We start from the raw sequence: 16,901 nt of genomic DNA, 5'->3' as shown, positions 1-16,901 counted from the left end.
GAGTGCCAAACCGTTCACCACACACATGCAAATAATGAGATCGACTCTTGTCTTGCTGATCTAAATCAATTAGCTGTGGCAATTCACAATGGAAATGCCCATGCTTGGTGCTCATACTTGCTTGTGCTCTTTCTATGACTGTGTCGTGTCAAGGAAGAGACATGAAATGTGACTTCCTTGAATGCATACTTTTCAGCTTTTCATGAGTAATACGCATACATCTGTGTTCATTCATGAGTGAAACGTGCTCAACGTACAAGATGTCATGCCTAGGAAAAGGGATCACATAAAGATGCTGACTAAAATTGTCACGAGGACGTGACAATTGCTAACCTTAGTTGTTGGTTTCTTTTCAATGATTTTTGTTTTATTTTTGAGACCCTCTTTTTGAACTTGCAAATGGTCGGACATTGTATGGCCAAGGTGAACGGTAGTTTCACCCGCAGACGGGAAGTTGGTCAGCACTGGAATTCGTATAGTAAGAGGATGTCTAGGCTCAATGCAAGATCATGTAGGTTCCCCCGTCGCACTTAGCAAGTTGGTGGATACTAGGAAGTGAACTCAATAAAGGCATAAAGTCAAGGTGGTATCACCAACAGAAAGTATTCGACAGTTGGGCCACATTGCACTTTTGGATGCGGTCCCAATGAGGATAGATGGTCAGATGACCAGTGGGAGCCCAACGGAAGCATCTCCTAAAAATTAGGGAACTGCTATTTTGGGCCGTGAAATGTGTTCGCGTCATTACCTTCGATATGACCAGGGGAACATTTTATTACTCTGCTGCAAAGTCAACTGATGCACCAGTTGAGAGATTTTTAAGCTGGAAGCCCAATGTGGGGAAATTGCATGTATGAGTGCCAAGTGACACTTTTTGGTCAATTTACCAAGTCTGGGAGAACAGAACTCGTAACTGACTTTTTGGAGGCTGATAACTGTGATTTTCAGCCATTTCTCTCCATTTTTGAGCTTCCCATGACTTTATCTAGAACCAAGGAGCTCATTTTCAGCATTGGAAGGCATCAGATGCGTTTACAGGGCTGTTTTGCTGCGTTTTCAGCGATACGCAGGTTCTGGAAGCCATGGAAATCCTTCCCCTTTTGCATCTATTTGTTCACAGATGCATTACAGGTCAAGGGCAGAAGAGGGGGCACTCGATTTATGCTGGGGGGGGATACTTCATTGAGAACCTGTCTCACAGGTTAAGAGCTACGGAGTGCTTTCTTTCCCTCTCATGTACAGTGTGGTGCTAGAAGTGATGCCCTGCACACAACACACTGCTCTCTCTCTCTCCCCTACGTGCAGTTATGTGAAGCCCCCCAAGAGGGCTCTTCATTTGACTGATGTACAACAGTGTGGTTTCATGCTTTTGTGCTGAGGCAAGAGTCTCCTTGAGCAGGAACAGGGGTAGCTAACTACTACTCCAAAGCAGACACTGGTGAGGGTCATAACCTCACCTTACAGGTGCGTTTTCAGCGCTGTGTATGCGCTGTAAATTGACTGTTTTTCAACCATACGGATGCGAGAACCATTGGGAATCGTTCCCCACTGGCAGAGGACAGTTAGGGGACTGTTTGGGGCTGAAAACAAGGCAAAAACCAGTAAATACAGCGTGCTGAATTTACTGTTTTTAGGCAGGAATCAGAGGGTTTATGCCAGTGGAAGAGAGTTCCAGTAGGGGAATTGGTTTCGCGCAAGTTTTGGGGTTGTTATGCTGCCGAAATTTGGCCAAAACAGGTGGTATCTAGCTCGATATAGATAAAGGATTCCCAAGACTCTTCTTTGTAATTTACCCTCCTAAAGAATAAAGAAATACCGAAAGGGGCGCCAATTTTGAGGCCTACAGGTTGTCGGCGTCTGCTCAGAGCATTCTGGCTTGCGAGCCGTGTGTGTGATTAAGTGTTAATCCCTGTTGCAAGTTACCTTTGCAAAGTGCTCTGTGTGCGTGTTTAAAGTTGAAAGCCAACGCCTACCGCCCTATGGGCCGGTTTCAAAAATACAGGAAACCATCACGAATGAAACACTCAAACAATGCGTGCTGACTAATCATTCGAACACATAGTACTTGCTGTAAGGGTTCTTTGGACCTAGGCTCGAGAGCCAAGATCAGTTTGTCGTGTTTGATCGAATTTGCCTGGGGGATGCTGTGGACCCTGACTTGAAAGCCAAGATCAATTCTTCGTGATTGATCGAATCTGCAACGAGGTTAGCTTCACTTGAGAAAGTATCAACTAACACATCATCCTTGTGAACAATTACATCATCTTCATGCAAATCATCATGCTTGTGAGAAATCACATCTTGATCATGTAATCATTCGAACACATAGTACTTCCTGTAAGGGTTCTTTGGACCTAGGCTCGAGAGCCAAGATCAATTCGTCGTGTTTGATCGAATCTGCCGGGGGGGGGGGGGGGGTGTGCTGTGGACCTCGACTCGAAAGCCAAGATCAATTCTTTGTGATTGGTCGAATCTGCAACGAGGTTAGCTTCACTAGAGAAAGTATCAACTAACACATCATCCTTGTGAACAATTACATCATCTTCATGCAAATCATCTTCATGCAAATCATCATGCTTGTGAGAAATCACATCTTGATCATGCTAATCATCATGCTTGTGAGAAATCACATCTTGATCATGCTAATCATCATGCTTGTCATTGTCATGCAATTCTTCATGCTTGTCATTATCATTCAAATCATCATGCTTATCATTGTCATTCAAATCATCATGCTTATCATAATCATGCAAATCTTGTGTGTCATGCTTTGGAGAAGAAGAGACTGAGAGAGTCTCCTTTTTCCGAATCTCTTGCATCTGTGCCTGCACTTGAGAAAAGAATCGGAACTAGACGGCTTTTCTTTCGTTGTGCTCATGCTCTATGGCTGCCATTCTTTCTTCGTGTTCACGCTGTATTTCTGCTTTTCTTTCTTCACTTTCTAACTTCCTTGCTTTGCGTTCTAACTTCCTGTCCATAAACATCTGCTCCAAAGCCTCCATAGGAGTTAGTGCAATCCTTGGCGTAGATGGGGAAGGGGGAGGGTCAGAAAAACCTCTTGGTGGGGAAAATTCTTCTTCACCACCCTCATGCTCATCACCTCCATGCGAAGTATCCATGCCGCTTCGGGTGATGACCATCCACTGAAGTCTTGGGTTCTTAAGTTCACGAGGAACTTGGGTTCTTGTGGGTGTTGGGTTCTTGGGGTTCTTGGAGGTCTTGAGGTTCTTGGGTTCTTGAGTTCTTGGGGGTCTTGTGGTTCTTGGGTTCTTGAGTTCTTGAGGTTCTTCTTTCGCTTGCAATCTGTGTTAGAGAAGGATCTTCTCTTCACCCGAGTTCTGCTCCTTTCCGCGGGCGCACCCCTTGGCGGCCTTGCGCTCACACCAAGGTTGCTTTTTTCCACCTCACTTCGATTGGCCGGCCGCTAAGTGCATGGTCCGCTCTCAATGAGTGAAAAGAGGCACAGGGGGAGGCTAGACAGCCCTTCTTTCTTGGGTTTCCTATCACTCTTCAAAAACACGATTAGGAATTGACACGCCCAAGAGGTCTTGGGTTACGTGCGACCTCAACAAGCAAAAAAACATTCTGTGGTTCTTGTGGTTCTTTCCTTGAGTGATACCGAACACTGCCAAAGCTCTGATACCAATGTAAGGTGCAATGGAATGAATATTGAACTTTGCTCAAGATGAGTGCTCCGAACTGTGCTCAGGGGTTCCTTTTACTTACGGAAGGCTCTGCCTTCCGTTCCTTTACTGAGAGAGTGCAATGGACACAAACAAAGTGGTGAACATTGTGAATGAAGGTGCTGAGATTGAGAGATAGAGAGAGAAGAATACAACACTAGAATGTTGTCAAACCCTCCTCCGAAGGCCCCACTCTCTATGGCGAGAGTGGTCTACTATTGATTGCACAAATCTCTACAATGCTTGGACTTGCCGACGATGTCGAGGACGACGAGGACGGCGACGAGACGGGCTGAAATCTGAAAACGCTAAGGGTTGAAATCTGCAAATCTTTATCTGCTGAATTCTGACTCTATGTCGGTGACGATGTCGATGACGACGCGCTGAAAACGGAGATGCTGAAATCTGCATTTTCCGGGCTGAATCTGTAAACCTTGCGGAATTTAACCGTGCGGCGAGGAACTGCTGCGGGAAGGTGAGAGCTGCGAGTTTCGGGGTTCTGTTGTGGACTTTGACTGCTGAAAACTGAAAACGCTGATGCTTGTGGGGATTCCGTCGCGAAGATCTGCAAAAACGCTAGGGATCTGCTGTCCTGCTGTTGCCGGGGTGCTCTGCAATGCAAAAACGCCAGGGCTGATCTGGGTACTGCTGTCGCCAGGAAACTGCAAGTGCAAAACGTTGGCTGATTTGTCTTCTGCTGAAAACGCTAAGTCTTGCCTGCTGCAAAACTCTAGGGTTCCTCTATTGGGGTCCTGCTGAGAAGGTGCGCGTTAAGCAAGTGCTCCTGCTGCCTCTTCTACCAGAAAGTGCTAGCTCTGGTTTGCTTTTATATTATCTTAGCAAAATTGCCTACCTAGTTCCCAACAAAAGTCACTTAATAAATAAGTGAAAAATGTCAAAAATAGGGAAAATAGGTTTAATGCATTGGAAAATGCTCCTGATGGAATCTGATGGCAATGCTGATGATCATGCTGTGTGCAACTAGAGGATATGCACCTAATCTATGTGTCTGGTCATGCACGGTCTGCGAACAGACTCCAGATCAATTCCTATTCTAGACTGACTTGACCGAACTCAACCCTCGTCATGCTATAGCTTGTCCACGGATACATAGGGTTGGATGTGTCACGTGACACTAGAGCTTTCCAGAAACTTCTAGATTCTTCCGAAACCTCCTCCAAGCTTCTAGAATCTTCTAACGATGATGCAGGCGATGACATAGGTGATGACATCAGCGATGATGCAGTTGGTGACATAGGCGATGACACAGGCGATGACATCAGCGATGATGCAGGTGATGACACGGGCGCTGATGCAGGCGATGACATCAGCGATGGTGGCTGACTCTGAAGTATCCATGATAGCCGCGGTTTGGGGTCAGTGCTCTCTTGGGGCGGAACTCCACCAGTCCCCGTCTCGTATGTCGTGCATCTCTTTCAGTTCAGTGTTATTTGAAGCACTAAAAGTTTATCTCGTCTGTTCTTTTCTTTTTACACGTGGTGCCCTCCCGTTATAGTGGTATCAGAGCTCTAGTCGAGTGCTTTTTTAAAAGCACACCAGTCCTTCAGAGAGCAAACAGAGCAAGATGGTGCTTCCAAATTGCACGAGAAATTTTCTCGCTTTTCGGGAGAGAGAGATCCAAGGAAAGCTTTACAATTTCTGCAACAGTTTGACAACATCTATGCCAAGGGGGATTTCTCAAAAGAATCAAAGATCTTTCAAGCCACTGCTTTTTTCAGAGGTAGTGCCATGCAATGGTGGATGTCTATAGCTACCAAGCCGCATACTCCAAGGACTTGGCAAACTTTCAAGAAAATTTTTTCCCGAAGTTACATGACATTTGACATCTTTCTTCGAAGTGCAGCTTCTGGGAGAGTGGGGTATCTTGAAATGCTTGCCACAAAAACTCCAACACATAACAATTTGACATTTCCCGACAACTCTCATCAGGTGTCTCTTCTCGAACCGATAACCTTGGAGGCCTAGTGTGATTGCTATTGACATCACCACTATGGGAACATTGTCTGTCCAAGCCAATTTCGACGATTCAACAACTTATAGACCATGCTATGGTCGGCTACAACCTTCTGGAAGGAAACAAACCCTAATTTTGGTGTAGGTTTCAGGATGGAAAGCTAGTCGTCTTTCGAGCTCGACTGACATCGAGAATGCTTCTTATGTTTGATCTAGACACTTTTTGACATTTGTTGAGAATTTGTTTGTAAAATTGTGTGGAGCTACTGTATGGAATTTGTTTGAAATGGATTGTATCTGTTTTAAACGTGTCTTGGTGCCGATTTGAATTGCTTGACTCTGTTTTAATACTAGTTTGTAGTAGTGAGAAATGCTGTTTGATATTGTTTGAACCTCGGAACGACGCGCACGGAATGTCTGGGGAGCATTCGTTGTATGCTTGAAAACCTCGGAACAATGCAGACAAGATGTCTGGGGACTGTTTCGTTGTATGTTAGAAAACCTTCGAACGACAGACGGGATGTTGGGGAGCGTTTGGTTGTATCGGTCCTATGAGCTCATGGCCTGCACCTTTTTAGGTTATTTGCGGGGGGAGTGACGAGGTAGTTGTTGAGTAACTTCATACTACAGGCCGTCTGTCTTGAAGGAGTGCTTAGCGGTGTTGTTCGTTGTGTCTTGTAACATGCATATGTGAGCATTTGTGCTGCATTGTGATGTGCCAATCACTGAATATTCCTAATTGAGTGAGATTACTTGGGTATGTAATTTTAGTGCATCGAGACACTCGTTCAAGATCAACGCGGTATGGGTATGATGACTGATTTTTCTACACCGGAATATCAAGAGCTCTGATCTGGAATGAGAAAACTGATTGTCCCCTGATGTGACCCTTGAAAATTTTTGAGCTAACCTGAGTTGTTTTGCAAATATACTGTAATCGTAGACGATTACCCTTCTTTCAAGAGGGGGGAATGTTACAAACTGTTGATGTGTCAAGTCACTGAAGACTCGGTGGGTTGGGGTTTCCCAAACCCAACCCTAGCCAACTTGCAAATCCGGCTGAGGGGCCTAAACCCTAAGAGCAGTAGAAGTAGCAGAAGCTCTCACCAACTACAGATCCTCGCCGAGTGGGGTAAATTGTTATCCAAGTGTTACCAACTTATGGGACCCCGTTCGATAGGGCCCAAGTGACCCAAAGAAAATAAAACTAAAGCACCCCCACACACACTAAAACAACTAGCGAATTCAGTTGATGACGTGGCTTGGCTGTATGGACTGCTCCCGAAAAATGCACTGACATCATAGTTACCCGGAACGCGGAACGGGAACGACGACGGGATCCCCGCGGAACGGGGGAACGCCTAGGGGTCCGGAACGGGAACTTAAAAAACACCCAAATAGTGCATTTTTTAGCTCCTTGTGTTTAAATACAAGGAGTATTAGAGTGCTTTGACTCTAATACTCACAAAAAACTCGTTTTGAAGACCATTCAACCTTGCTATGACTAGATGAAGATGAGAGAGAGAGAGCTTGAGAGAATGAGAGGGAGAGACTCGAGAGAGTGAGAGGGAGAGGGAGAGATTTGAGAGAGTGGGAGGGAGAGGAAGAGAGCTTGAAGGCTTGAAGCTTTGAGCCTTGAGAGAGTGAGTCTTGAGAGGGAGAGATCTTGAGAGTGTGAGAGGGAGAGAGCTTGACCCTTGAGGATTAGCTTGTGGAGAGGAAGGGGGAGGGGGGTGCATTTTATGAGTCCTTGAGGCCTTGCACACTTCAAAAAGAAGCCCAAACATTTACTTCAATTCTTCCAATTTTTGCCAAATTTGTTTGTAGCCGTTGGCCGTTCCAGGGGCATTCCGGAACATTCCGGGGGCGTTCCGGAACGGCCATTCCGGTTTGCACTGGCCACCTGGAACGTTAGACGTTCCGGAATGTTTCGGAACGTTCGGGAAGGGAACTGGCCCCCGGAACGCCGGAACGGGGGCTAGGGGGCGTTCCCCGGTAACTCTGACTGACATGCCATGTGGTAGATTGTACGGCAGTTCACCATTTGAGCTGAAGTTGCTGACGTTGTAGCTGTATGGAAAAAGTCGATTGCTTTCATCAACTCTCGCCCAAGAGCTAAAAAGTAGGCCACATCAAGATATTCATTATGATGCCACGTCAACAAGTCCGTACACTGATCCGTGATTTGTGATGCATTTTGCGGGCAACCGCGCTCAGAATTGGACGTCCTCTTGTGTTCCAATCGGGGCTTCTACTCCCTTCAACTTTTAGGCAATTGGCCCAAAAAGCAACTTAAAGATCAATTGTTACTTTTACAAGTGCTCAAAAGCACGAAAATCATCTATCATTCTCCCTCTACTCTCTTTGGTGTTTTTTTTTTTTTTTTTTTTTCAAGTTTTACAAAGTAAATACATAAGAAATAAGTACTCTATAGTAGTACGGGGTGCTTACAGGTATATATGTACACATGATATGAATGATCGGAAATGAAATTCATTGTCTGAATGAAGATGTTTATTCTTTCAGTTTGTATGTTTGAGTATATGAGATAGAATGTCTGTGTTACAAGCTTGGACAATCCAAGCAAGAAATCAATAGCAACACACGAACAAAAACTGCAAAATCACTGAGCTTGACGAGAGAGAGAGAGAGAGAGAGAGAGAGAGAGAGAGAGAGAGAGAGAGAGAGAGAGAGAGAGAGAGAGAGAGAGAGAGAGAAATGAAATGAAATGTTATATTAACGTCTTCAAAAGGCCAGAGTGACCTATGAGACCAGAAAGTTACAATGTGGTGGATTTGATACAAAGTCAGAGTAACAAGATGACAAAATGACAAAATAAAATACTATGGAGAGAGAGAGAGAGAGAGAGAGAGAGAGAGAGAGAGAGAGAGAGAGAAATGAAATGAGATGTTATATTAACGTCTTCAAAAGGCCAGAGTGACCTATGAGACTAGAAAGTTACAATGTGGTGGATCTGATACAAAGTTAGAGTAACAAGATGACAAAATGACAAAATAAAATACTATGGAGAGAGAGAGAGAGAGAGAGAGAGAGAGAGAGAGAGAGAGAGAGAGAGAGAGAAATGAAATGAAATGTTATATTAACGTCTTCAAAAGGCCAAAGTGACCTATGAGACCAGAAAGTTACAATGTGGTGGATCTGATACAAAGTCAGAGTAACAAGATGACCAAAAATGAAATGACAAATGTCATAATAAAATACTATGGAATCATAATCTACTAGGTGTGAACTAAGCAGCTAGCTGGGATAGCTAGATCACAAGAGATCCAGCATCGGTCGCGCTGGCGGATCTCATCAATCTCCTCCATGGTCAGTAGTCTGACCGGGCGTCGTGCATGTCGAGCCAAAGTGATCTGAATCCTCTGATGCAGCCTCCGCCGATGCTGTGTAGTCCTCCGCAGTCGTGGGCGTCTGAATCTCCCCAGCTCAGTCGCTCGGTCGATCAGTGTGCCTCTGGTGTGAGACGACGAGCTCTGCTGCGGTAGTAACTCCTCCGGGTGTCCAGTGGGCAGCTCTAAAGAAATCTGTGATCTGTCTTTGAGATTGGCTAGCCTCTCCTCTCATCAGGCTCTCTCTGTGTCTGTGTAGCTCGAGCAAAAACAAACCCAAGCATCTCTGATCCTCGTACTGCATGACTCTGGAGAATAGTCCAAAGACCTCTCTGAACAAGCAATGGAAGCGGCCTCGTATCTCGTAGTAGACGGGGCAGTGGCATGTGTAGTGCAACTCTGTCTCAGGCTCGATGTCACACAGGGGGCATGTCCTGGCCTCTGCTGGTACTCCGCTGTATCTCCCAGTCTCGATCCGCAGCTGGTGTGAAGATGTGCGTATCTAGCCGATAGCACATCGTATCCCATGAGACAAGTGCATGTCCATGTATCTGGGCCTCGCCACAAAACCATCAACCGTAAGCTGTATCCATGTCCTCCTGGTGTCTAGCTGAGTCAAGTCCTGGCGGATGAGCTTGGTGATCTCAGACTGTGTAAGAGTCAGAGAGGGTGCATCCAGTGAGTACTGGAAGGGAGGCAATCTGTCTATGCTGAACCCATGCGCTTGAAACCATGATGTCATCTCCCCATACCAGCATGCTGTATCTCCCTGCATGACTCAAGTGCAAGGCGGGAATATCTGTCTCTGGGAAGTTCCCACATGCGGTGTATGAAGGAGACAGATCTGGTGAGCGCCTCAACCACTAGTGGGGGGGCCGCTAGCTCTGCTCGAACAATAGCACATGGTACTGAGGCCTTGGCTCTAATGAGCCGCGAGATCATAGAGACCAGAGGCTTCTCCATGTCCCCCCATCCATCACTGCGGCCTGTCCTCCCGTGATGATCCAATGAAGGTCCCCAAATCTCAGCTCCATAAAGCAATGCAAAAGCCACCAGAGTGTCAAAGAGCCAGAGCTTCGTCCGAGGCTCCTGAAATTGAACCTGTGAACACATCCTTTCCAATCTACCCAATGCTGCATGGGCTCTGGTCAGTCTAGTCTCTGCTGCCCTCCTCAATGAGAATGCTGGCCCACTAAAAACCACTCCGAGGTAAGTGTACGCATCTGTATACTCCACATTCTCCTGGCCGTATGTGAATGCTGGGGCTGACCTCCTGATCCATTGTAGGGAGAGAGAAATGAAATGAAATGAAATGATATATTAACGTCTTAATGAAATGAGAGAGAGAGAGAGAGAGAGAGAGAGAGAGAGAGAGAGAGGAGTTGTCGACACGGCACAACAAGGTTCCGAGCCAAGACGCACTAGCCCCAAAGACTGGCGCCATCTGTGACAAAGGAGTGGAGTGGCTTGCCTCTTGTGCAGTCTGCACCGCACCAGATTCAACGTGTTGATTCATCGGTAACTTTTGACATAGACACTGTTAATAATCCAAAATCTTCAAGGTGTAGCTCTCTTTTGAAGAGAATTTGCAATGTTCTCATCCTTCATCCACTTTGCATCGAGGGCCAAAAAGTACCCTTGACCAAATTATCCGATGGACCTAGCTTACCTTTTTGTTCTTTTCTTGTGCCATGTGACCTATTGGTAGTCCCGTTGGCCTCCCCTGTCCATAGGCACCTCAATCTCAATCGTTGGAATTTTGTGCTGAACCATCAGTTGTTTCCCTTTCTTCATCAAAACCTTCGGATGCACTATCATCCGATTCCCTTGCTTCTTCGGAATCTTGTGGTAAACTTTCATCTGGTTCATTTGATTGGTCGGTTCCCTCGCGGATGCACTGTCATCTGATTTCCTTGTTTCTCCGGAAGTCTTTGATGAACTTTCATCCAGCTCCCTTGGTTCTTTCTCTTCGCTGGAAGCCTCTTGCCCTACTAAGGTGGACACTGGCTTGTTTGTAGGATAAGTCAATGAGCCGGCATGCATTCCAAAACCTTGCCCGGCATGTTCCATAAGTCTCTAAATAGAGTCAGACTTATGTTACAGGCATTACCGTCGAATCTCTTTTGGCAATCCACAACAAAACTGCTCAATCTGGTCCCTCAAAAGTGACCCTCTGAAACAAGGACACTAGCAAATAGGTATCCTAAAACCTCTGGCAATAGTCATCCAATGTGTCTTTCTTAGTCATTCTCAGATGATTCCAAGCCGTAATGACATCTTTATATTCTATCCGGGCAAAAGTGAAAATTCTCTTGAATTCTACCCACTTCATAGGTGCTTCTCTGCGTAACAACAGAGTAGACCACCATGTCTGTGCATTTCCTTTCGAGTAAGATGCCGCCCTTCGCACCTTGGAGCGTTCCGAGAACCAACTTCATGAGAAGGCGACGTCAAACTATTGTATAAACTCGGGCTTGATGGGTGTCCTGATAGCCTGAAAATGTGTCGAAACTCATTGCTTGACCCCCATCCTTGAACTCCTTGGGCTGCTTGTGCCTTTTCCCACCCTCAGAAGAGGACGAGCTCTCCTCCTCTGAATTGCTAGATGGTTTCTCATGCCTTCTAGACTTTTTCAAGAATTTGCTTTCCTTGCTTTTTTTGCTTTTTCTCCACTTCTTCCGCCTTTTTCCTCTGGAACTAGAAGACAACAAACTGTCGAAACTCTCTAAAGGCGAAGAATAATGTGGGTCATCCTCAAAACGAGCACGCTTCTTGGATCTACTTACCACCTTGAAAGGCAACTTTCGGCCCAAATAACCGGGGAAATCCGTTGATTTCCTCTTCTTCTGCGACTGTTTTAAGCCTTTCCTTAAGTGGTTCACCTTCTTTTCAAGAGCTCTGTCCAACTCTTTTGGTTAGTACTGTTTCCACTTTTCTGCACTCGACTTTTCTTTCGACTTCCTTACCACCTTGAGAGGAGAATCGACGGCCTCTTTCCATCTCAAGTGAATCTCGTCAATCGGGTAATTCTTCAGATGCTTCACATATTTCGGGTCTCTGGAGTACTTGATCAATCTTTTTACACGTGTCAACTTGCAGTTGACATTTGTACTCAGAGCTTTGGCAAATTTTCCCATCGGAAATTTGCCTAAATCTTTGTTGGTTTCTTCAATTGCCATGCTGGGTTTCAGCTTTTCTTCTTCTGCCCACAGAGGGGTGTCGTCTCTGTCAGATTCTCCGCACTGAGAACCCATGTGTGTTGCGGAAGGGATCGGATCCTTCGGAGAAGAAGAATTGTTCTGAGCTCTGAGACCAGTTTACACGCTTGGACACTCCAAGCAAGAAATCAATAGCAACACACGAACAGAAAATCATTGAGCTTGACTAGCGAGAGAGAGAGAGAGAGAGAGAGAGAGAGAGAGAGAGAGAGAGAGAGAGAGAGAGAGAGAGAGAGTCTACACGACATGGCGGGGTTCCGAGCCAAGGCGCACTGGCCCCAAAGACTAGCGCCCCTTTCGGTATTTCTTTATTATTTCACTTCGCAAAATACAGCTCCCAAGGGCCCAACTCTCTCTGAGACTGTGTTCAGATGCTCTACGGAAGAGTGGCCCAAAGGGCTCTTTTAACTTACAAGGGGTGCTCAAAAGCAGAGCCCCAAAAGCTCTCATCCAAAAGCACTTGCAACCAAAAGCAGCTGCCCTCAAAAGCTCACTTGAAAACAACCCAAAATCTGCCAGCGCTTTTTGCAGAATCCGTACAACCTGCCACATTAGCATGTCAGCGCGAATCACGGAATCCGTATAAATCTTCCACGTCAGCTTGTCAACGCGATTTACAGGATTTGCAACTAGAGTTCAAGTTTTTAATATTCGGGTTTTAGGCCCCTTGGCCAGTGCTCCATAAGTTTCGTAGGGTTGGGTTTATTTAAAAACCCTAACCCCCTTCAGTATAGGCCCCTCGGCCATAATTTCTAGGTTCTCATCCAAAAGCACTTGCAACCAAAAGCAGCTGCCCTCAAAAGCTCACTTGAAAACAACCCAAAATCTGCCAGCGCTTTTTGCAGAATCCGTACAACCTGCCACGTTAGCATGTCAGCGCGAATCACGGAATCCGTATAAATCTGCCACATCAGCTTGTCAACGCGATTTACGGGATTTGCAACTAGAGGTCAAGTTTTTGATATTCGGGTTTTAGGCCCCTTGGCCAGTGCTCCATAAGTTTGGTCGGGTTAGGTTTATTTAAAAACCCTAACCCCCTTCAGTATAGGCCCCTCGGCCATAATTTCTAGGTTCAGTTCTTCGGGTTTCAGTTCCTCTTGTCCACCCAGCCATTCCACTTCCAATTGGGCACGCCACATCATCACTTTGTGACGGTTTGCAACTTTTTGTCTTTGTTCATCGGTGAGGTGATGATGATGAATCTAGTCATCAAGATGTGATGGTTGCATAGATTTATTTGAAGTCTTGTGAGGACCAAGATGTAAATGTGATTGATGATTGTCGTCCAAAATCTGGTGTGGATTAGGATATGTGCTAGTGCTTGCTTTGTGAATGTGTTGTCTTGTGTAGGATGGTCAATCGCATGTCTGCATGGAATGAGTGTCTCTTAGTTTAGATGTTTGTTTTACAGGTGTAATTGAGGATGATTCATCTTCTTTGCATATGGGGGGGGGGGGGGGGGTTGTCACTACTGTACCTGATTGGAAGGGGGAAGACCCGAATCTGACCAGAGAAGACCCGATCCGAGCTAGCATCCAACGCCCGAATCCTAACAGAGCCGCAACTTGTGGGACTGGGGCTGAGTGGTGCATACCAACATGCTGATGTAACAGTTGACGTGGCAGGTGTATGGATGTGGCATATTTTTTGTACTGGAGATTCTTTCTTGCTTCAACAAAGTGCTTAAAAGCACATGACTTGTTAGTGCTTTTAAGCTCTTTGTCAAACTAACCGATTATGTGAGTTGCTTTTGGGGCCACGTGCCTAAAACAGTGAGGGCCAGAGTGCCATTAGGACTCAGATTATAAGAGCAGTTGTAATTGAGAGCTTGGATACAGAAACAAAGAAGTACTGAAGGGGCGCCTGTTGGAGGGGCCAATAACTCTCAGTGGGGAACACTGTTTCTTGTCTCTTTTGTTCTGTTTCAGTTCAAGTTTTCTGTTTCAGTTTGTGGTATTGTTGCACTTTTTACCATGGTGTCAGGTGACTTGCTGGTTTCACCCACACTTTTAATTAATAAAATGAGTTTCTGTAGTATTCAATACTTTTGAAGTCTCACTTTGAGGACCAGTATAAATGTTCTACTTTAGGGACCTAAACAAGAGCCTAGAGGGTTTATTCTGATCTTTTGAAAAGGGGGAAGAAGGGGGGCGGGGGCTGGGGCTCTCAAGCAAAAAACGATGTGCAAGCACAAACATTCACTTTGATGAGGTCATAGGTTCCATCTTATCTCTCTGCTAGGGTACAGGATTGCTAGGGTACAGGATTCCTAGGTCCTACAACAGGTGGCTGCGCTTTGTATTGTGGGTGTGGACAGAAGAGTGTTGGGAGGCTTGTAAGTTGCATAAGAAAGCATTGACATCTAAGCACAGAAGTTGTATTTGAAATGGGACATAACCCTTCAGTACGTCAGCTAGGTTTTGAATGACCAAGTAGGATAACATCCTGGGCGTACCCTCTGATTTGTGTGGAGAGAAGTGCGTTTTCAGCCAGAAAAGTAAGCTTTCGTTTAAACTGCTATGGAATAGGAGGCATAAAGTTTCTGTGTAGATTTTGTGTACATAAAGTTTCTGTGTAGATTTTGTGTACCTAAGAATGCAATTTTGTGTACATAAAGTTTCTCAAGTAGATTTTGAAGAGCTTCTAAAGAGAATCACTTTATAAAGATATACAAGGGAATACATGTAGGCATGTCTGTTTATCGTGTGTTCATGTGAACATATTTGTGTAAGGTCATATGTTGCACACATGTTAAACTTTCAAACACCACTAAAATGGTATTTTGAATTGCAGCTTATGGGTCAGAATATGCTTATGGTGCTCATGAGTATCCCACTAGTGGAATCTTTGAAGTGGAGCCACGGCAGTGTCCAGGGTTTATATTTCGAAAGTCTGTGACATTGGGAACTGTGTGGATGGGCCCTGAAAAGTTTAGGGAGTTTGTGGAGGATATTACATCCGAGTACACCGGAGATTCGTACAACCTACTCTTTAAGAACTGCAATCACTTCTGTGACGATGTCTGCATGCGACTTGTCAATGTGCACATACCGGGATGGGTAAACCGTCTTGCCAGATTAGGTTCGGCTCGTCAAACCTCTCGTGATGTGTCCACAACTTGCATGCTTTGATTGCAATGTCTAGTTCTGGATATCTCTGCATTTAAAGTTATTTCTTCTTTCCGTCTTTTCTGTTGCATTGATTGGAGGGGTAAGGTTTTGGAATTCTGTATGATGCCATTCAAAAATGTAGCTTCTATTCAAGGTAGTTGTAACTCCTTGTCCAGGAAAAATCATTATTCTAGCCATACACAATTCTTCTTATTTACTTTAACAAAGAGGTAATTATAGAAATTTATTTGCATTTTTACACTATTTTTGCTCTAAAATGGATTATTTACTTTTCTGTTGCTCATAGCTGGCATTGTTGAATTTTCAAGCAGCTCAATTGCAATCCGAGACACGTGTTCTAGTTTTTATTTGCCTCATGAATTTTTACCTGTTTGCCTTCTTTTCTTTGGGAAGTAATTATATAATGCCGTTTTCGCTCTGTCTCCTTCATTTTCCTCTTCTCCCAATTCCTTCGGACTTTATGGTGGTGTTACATAGTAGTATGCATCCATACATAAATTAAATGCAATAAAGAAATCCAAGGTGATTAGCAAAGTGATTAAGGTGCTTACTAGTTTTGTTGCACTATCATAATGCAGGGTCATTGCTCAGCTGCTTTATACCTCGTTCCATCCAAAATGATGGAATTCATACATTGGATTATGATACATATAAGAATGATGCAGAATTTATCCAAAAAGAAATAGGGCGTTTGGCCAGCCCCTTGGCCATTGTGCCATCCAAAAGGAAACGTCTTGTGTCCGTCTATACTCTCTTTAAAGATTCTAAGATGAGAATTTTCCTTCGGGATTGGAAAGTTCATAATGTCTCAAAGAGTCTCTCAAGAGAAAGCTTCAAAGAACTCTGAATTGTGCGAAGTGCTGTCGAAGAGATATGAAACCCATTGCTTTTGAAGAGGCCACTTTGAGGGATGACACCAACAACTATGTGCGGTCGAAAGTGGGGCGTATGTCAAATGTATGCATAGTGATGTCCTTGGAGGAAAGCTTGTGAATTATTAGTGCTCCAGGCTCTCAAAAGGTTACAAATGGGAGCAATGTGTATATTTGTGAAGGCCTTTATTATGCTGTTCCTAAGCTTGTAGGTCTGATTCATTCTGGTAGAGGACCTTGCTCATCAGCTTGAAAAAATGGCATCAGTATCCCTTTGTTTCTTATTTGGAGTTGGCCAATATGACACTCCACATACTAATTCTACAATTATACTTATTATTGGGGTCGTCGTCCATGATGCATGGCTAATAGATGGAAAGGGGAAGAAATTAAGCCCCATTTTATTTTGAACTCTTTAACATTTTTTATTGAGCGTGCATGGTACCTTGCTTGATAGGAGGGATTTTTTTATGCTTGGCTATGTGGTGGTTAGAGAGAGAGAGAGAGAGAGAGAGAGAGAGAGAGAGAGAGAGAGAGAGATCACTAGGATTTGCTTGCTGAAATTTCATTACCAGAAGTGCTAGCCCCATACATTAGATTTATTGAATGTGTGATTAAGCTTTTGGAGGTCTAAGGATTATGCTTAGAGGAGATGTTTGTTAGGCACCTCTTC

The 16,901-nt window shown here is 44.7% G+C and overlaps 1 protein-coding gene across 2 annotated transcripts in view; it reads left to right on the top strand.

Moving 5' to 3' along the window:
* Positions 1-16,682, top strand: part of LOC147440501 (deSI-like protein At4g17486) — a 35,028-nt gene extending 18,346 nt beyond the window's left edge. For both annotated transcript variants that reach the window (XM_086530221.1, XM_086530220.1), the window contains 2 exons: positions 15,019-15,306; positions 15,935-16,682. In XM_086530221.1, coding sequence (XP_086386347.1) covers positions 15,019-15,306; positions 15,935-16,203 — 557 coding nt within the window. In that variant the 3' untranslated portion in view covers positions 16,204-16,682. The remainder of the gene's footprint in view (positions 1-15,018; positions 15,307-15,934) is intronic.
* Positions 16,683-16,901: the final 219 nt, after the last annotated feature.

Source organism: Adiantum capillus-veneris, chromosome 15, assembly GCF_014529385.1.
Source record: "Adiantum capillus-veneris isolate H3 chromosome 15, ASM1452938v2, whole genome shotgun sequence".
Lineage (NCBI taxonomy): Eukaryota > Viridiplantae > Streptophyta > Polypodiopsida > Polypodiales > Pteridaceae > Adiantum > Adiantum capillus-veneris.
The sequence above is the reverse complement of the archived record's forward strand: the minus strand, read 5'-3'. Positions and strand labels throughout refer to the sequence as shown.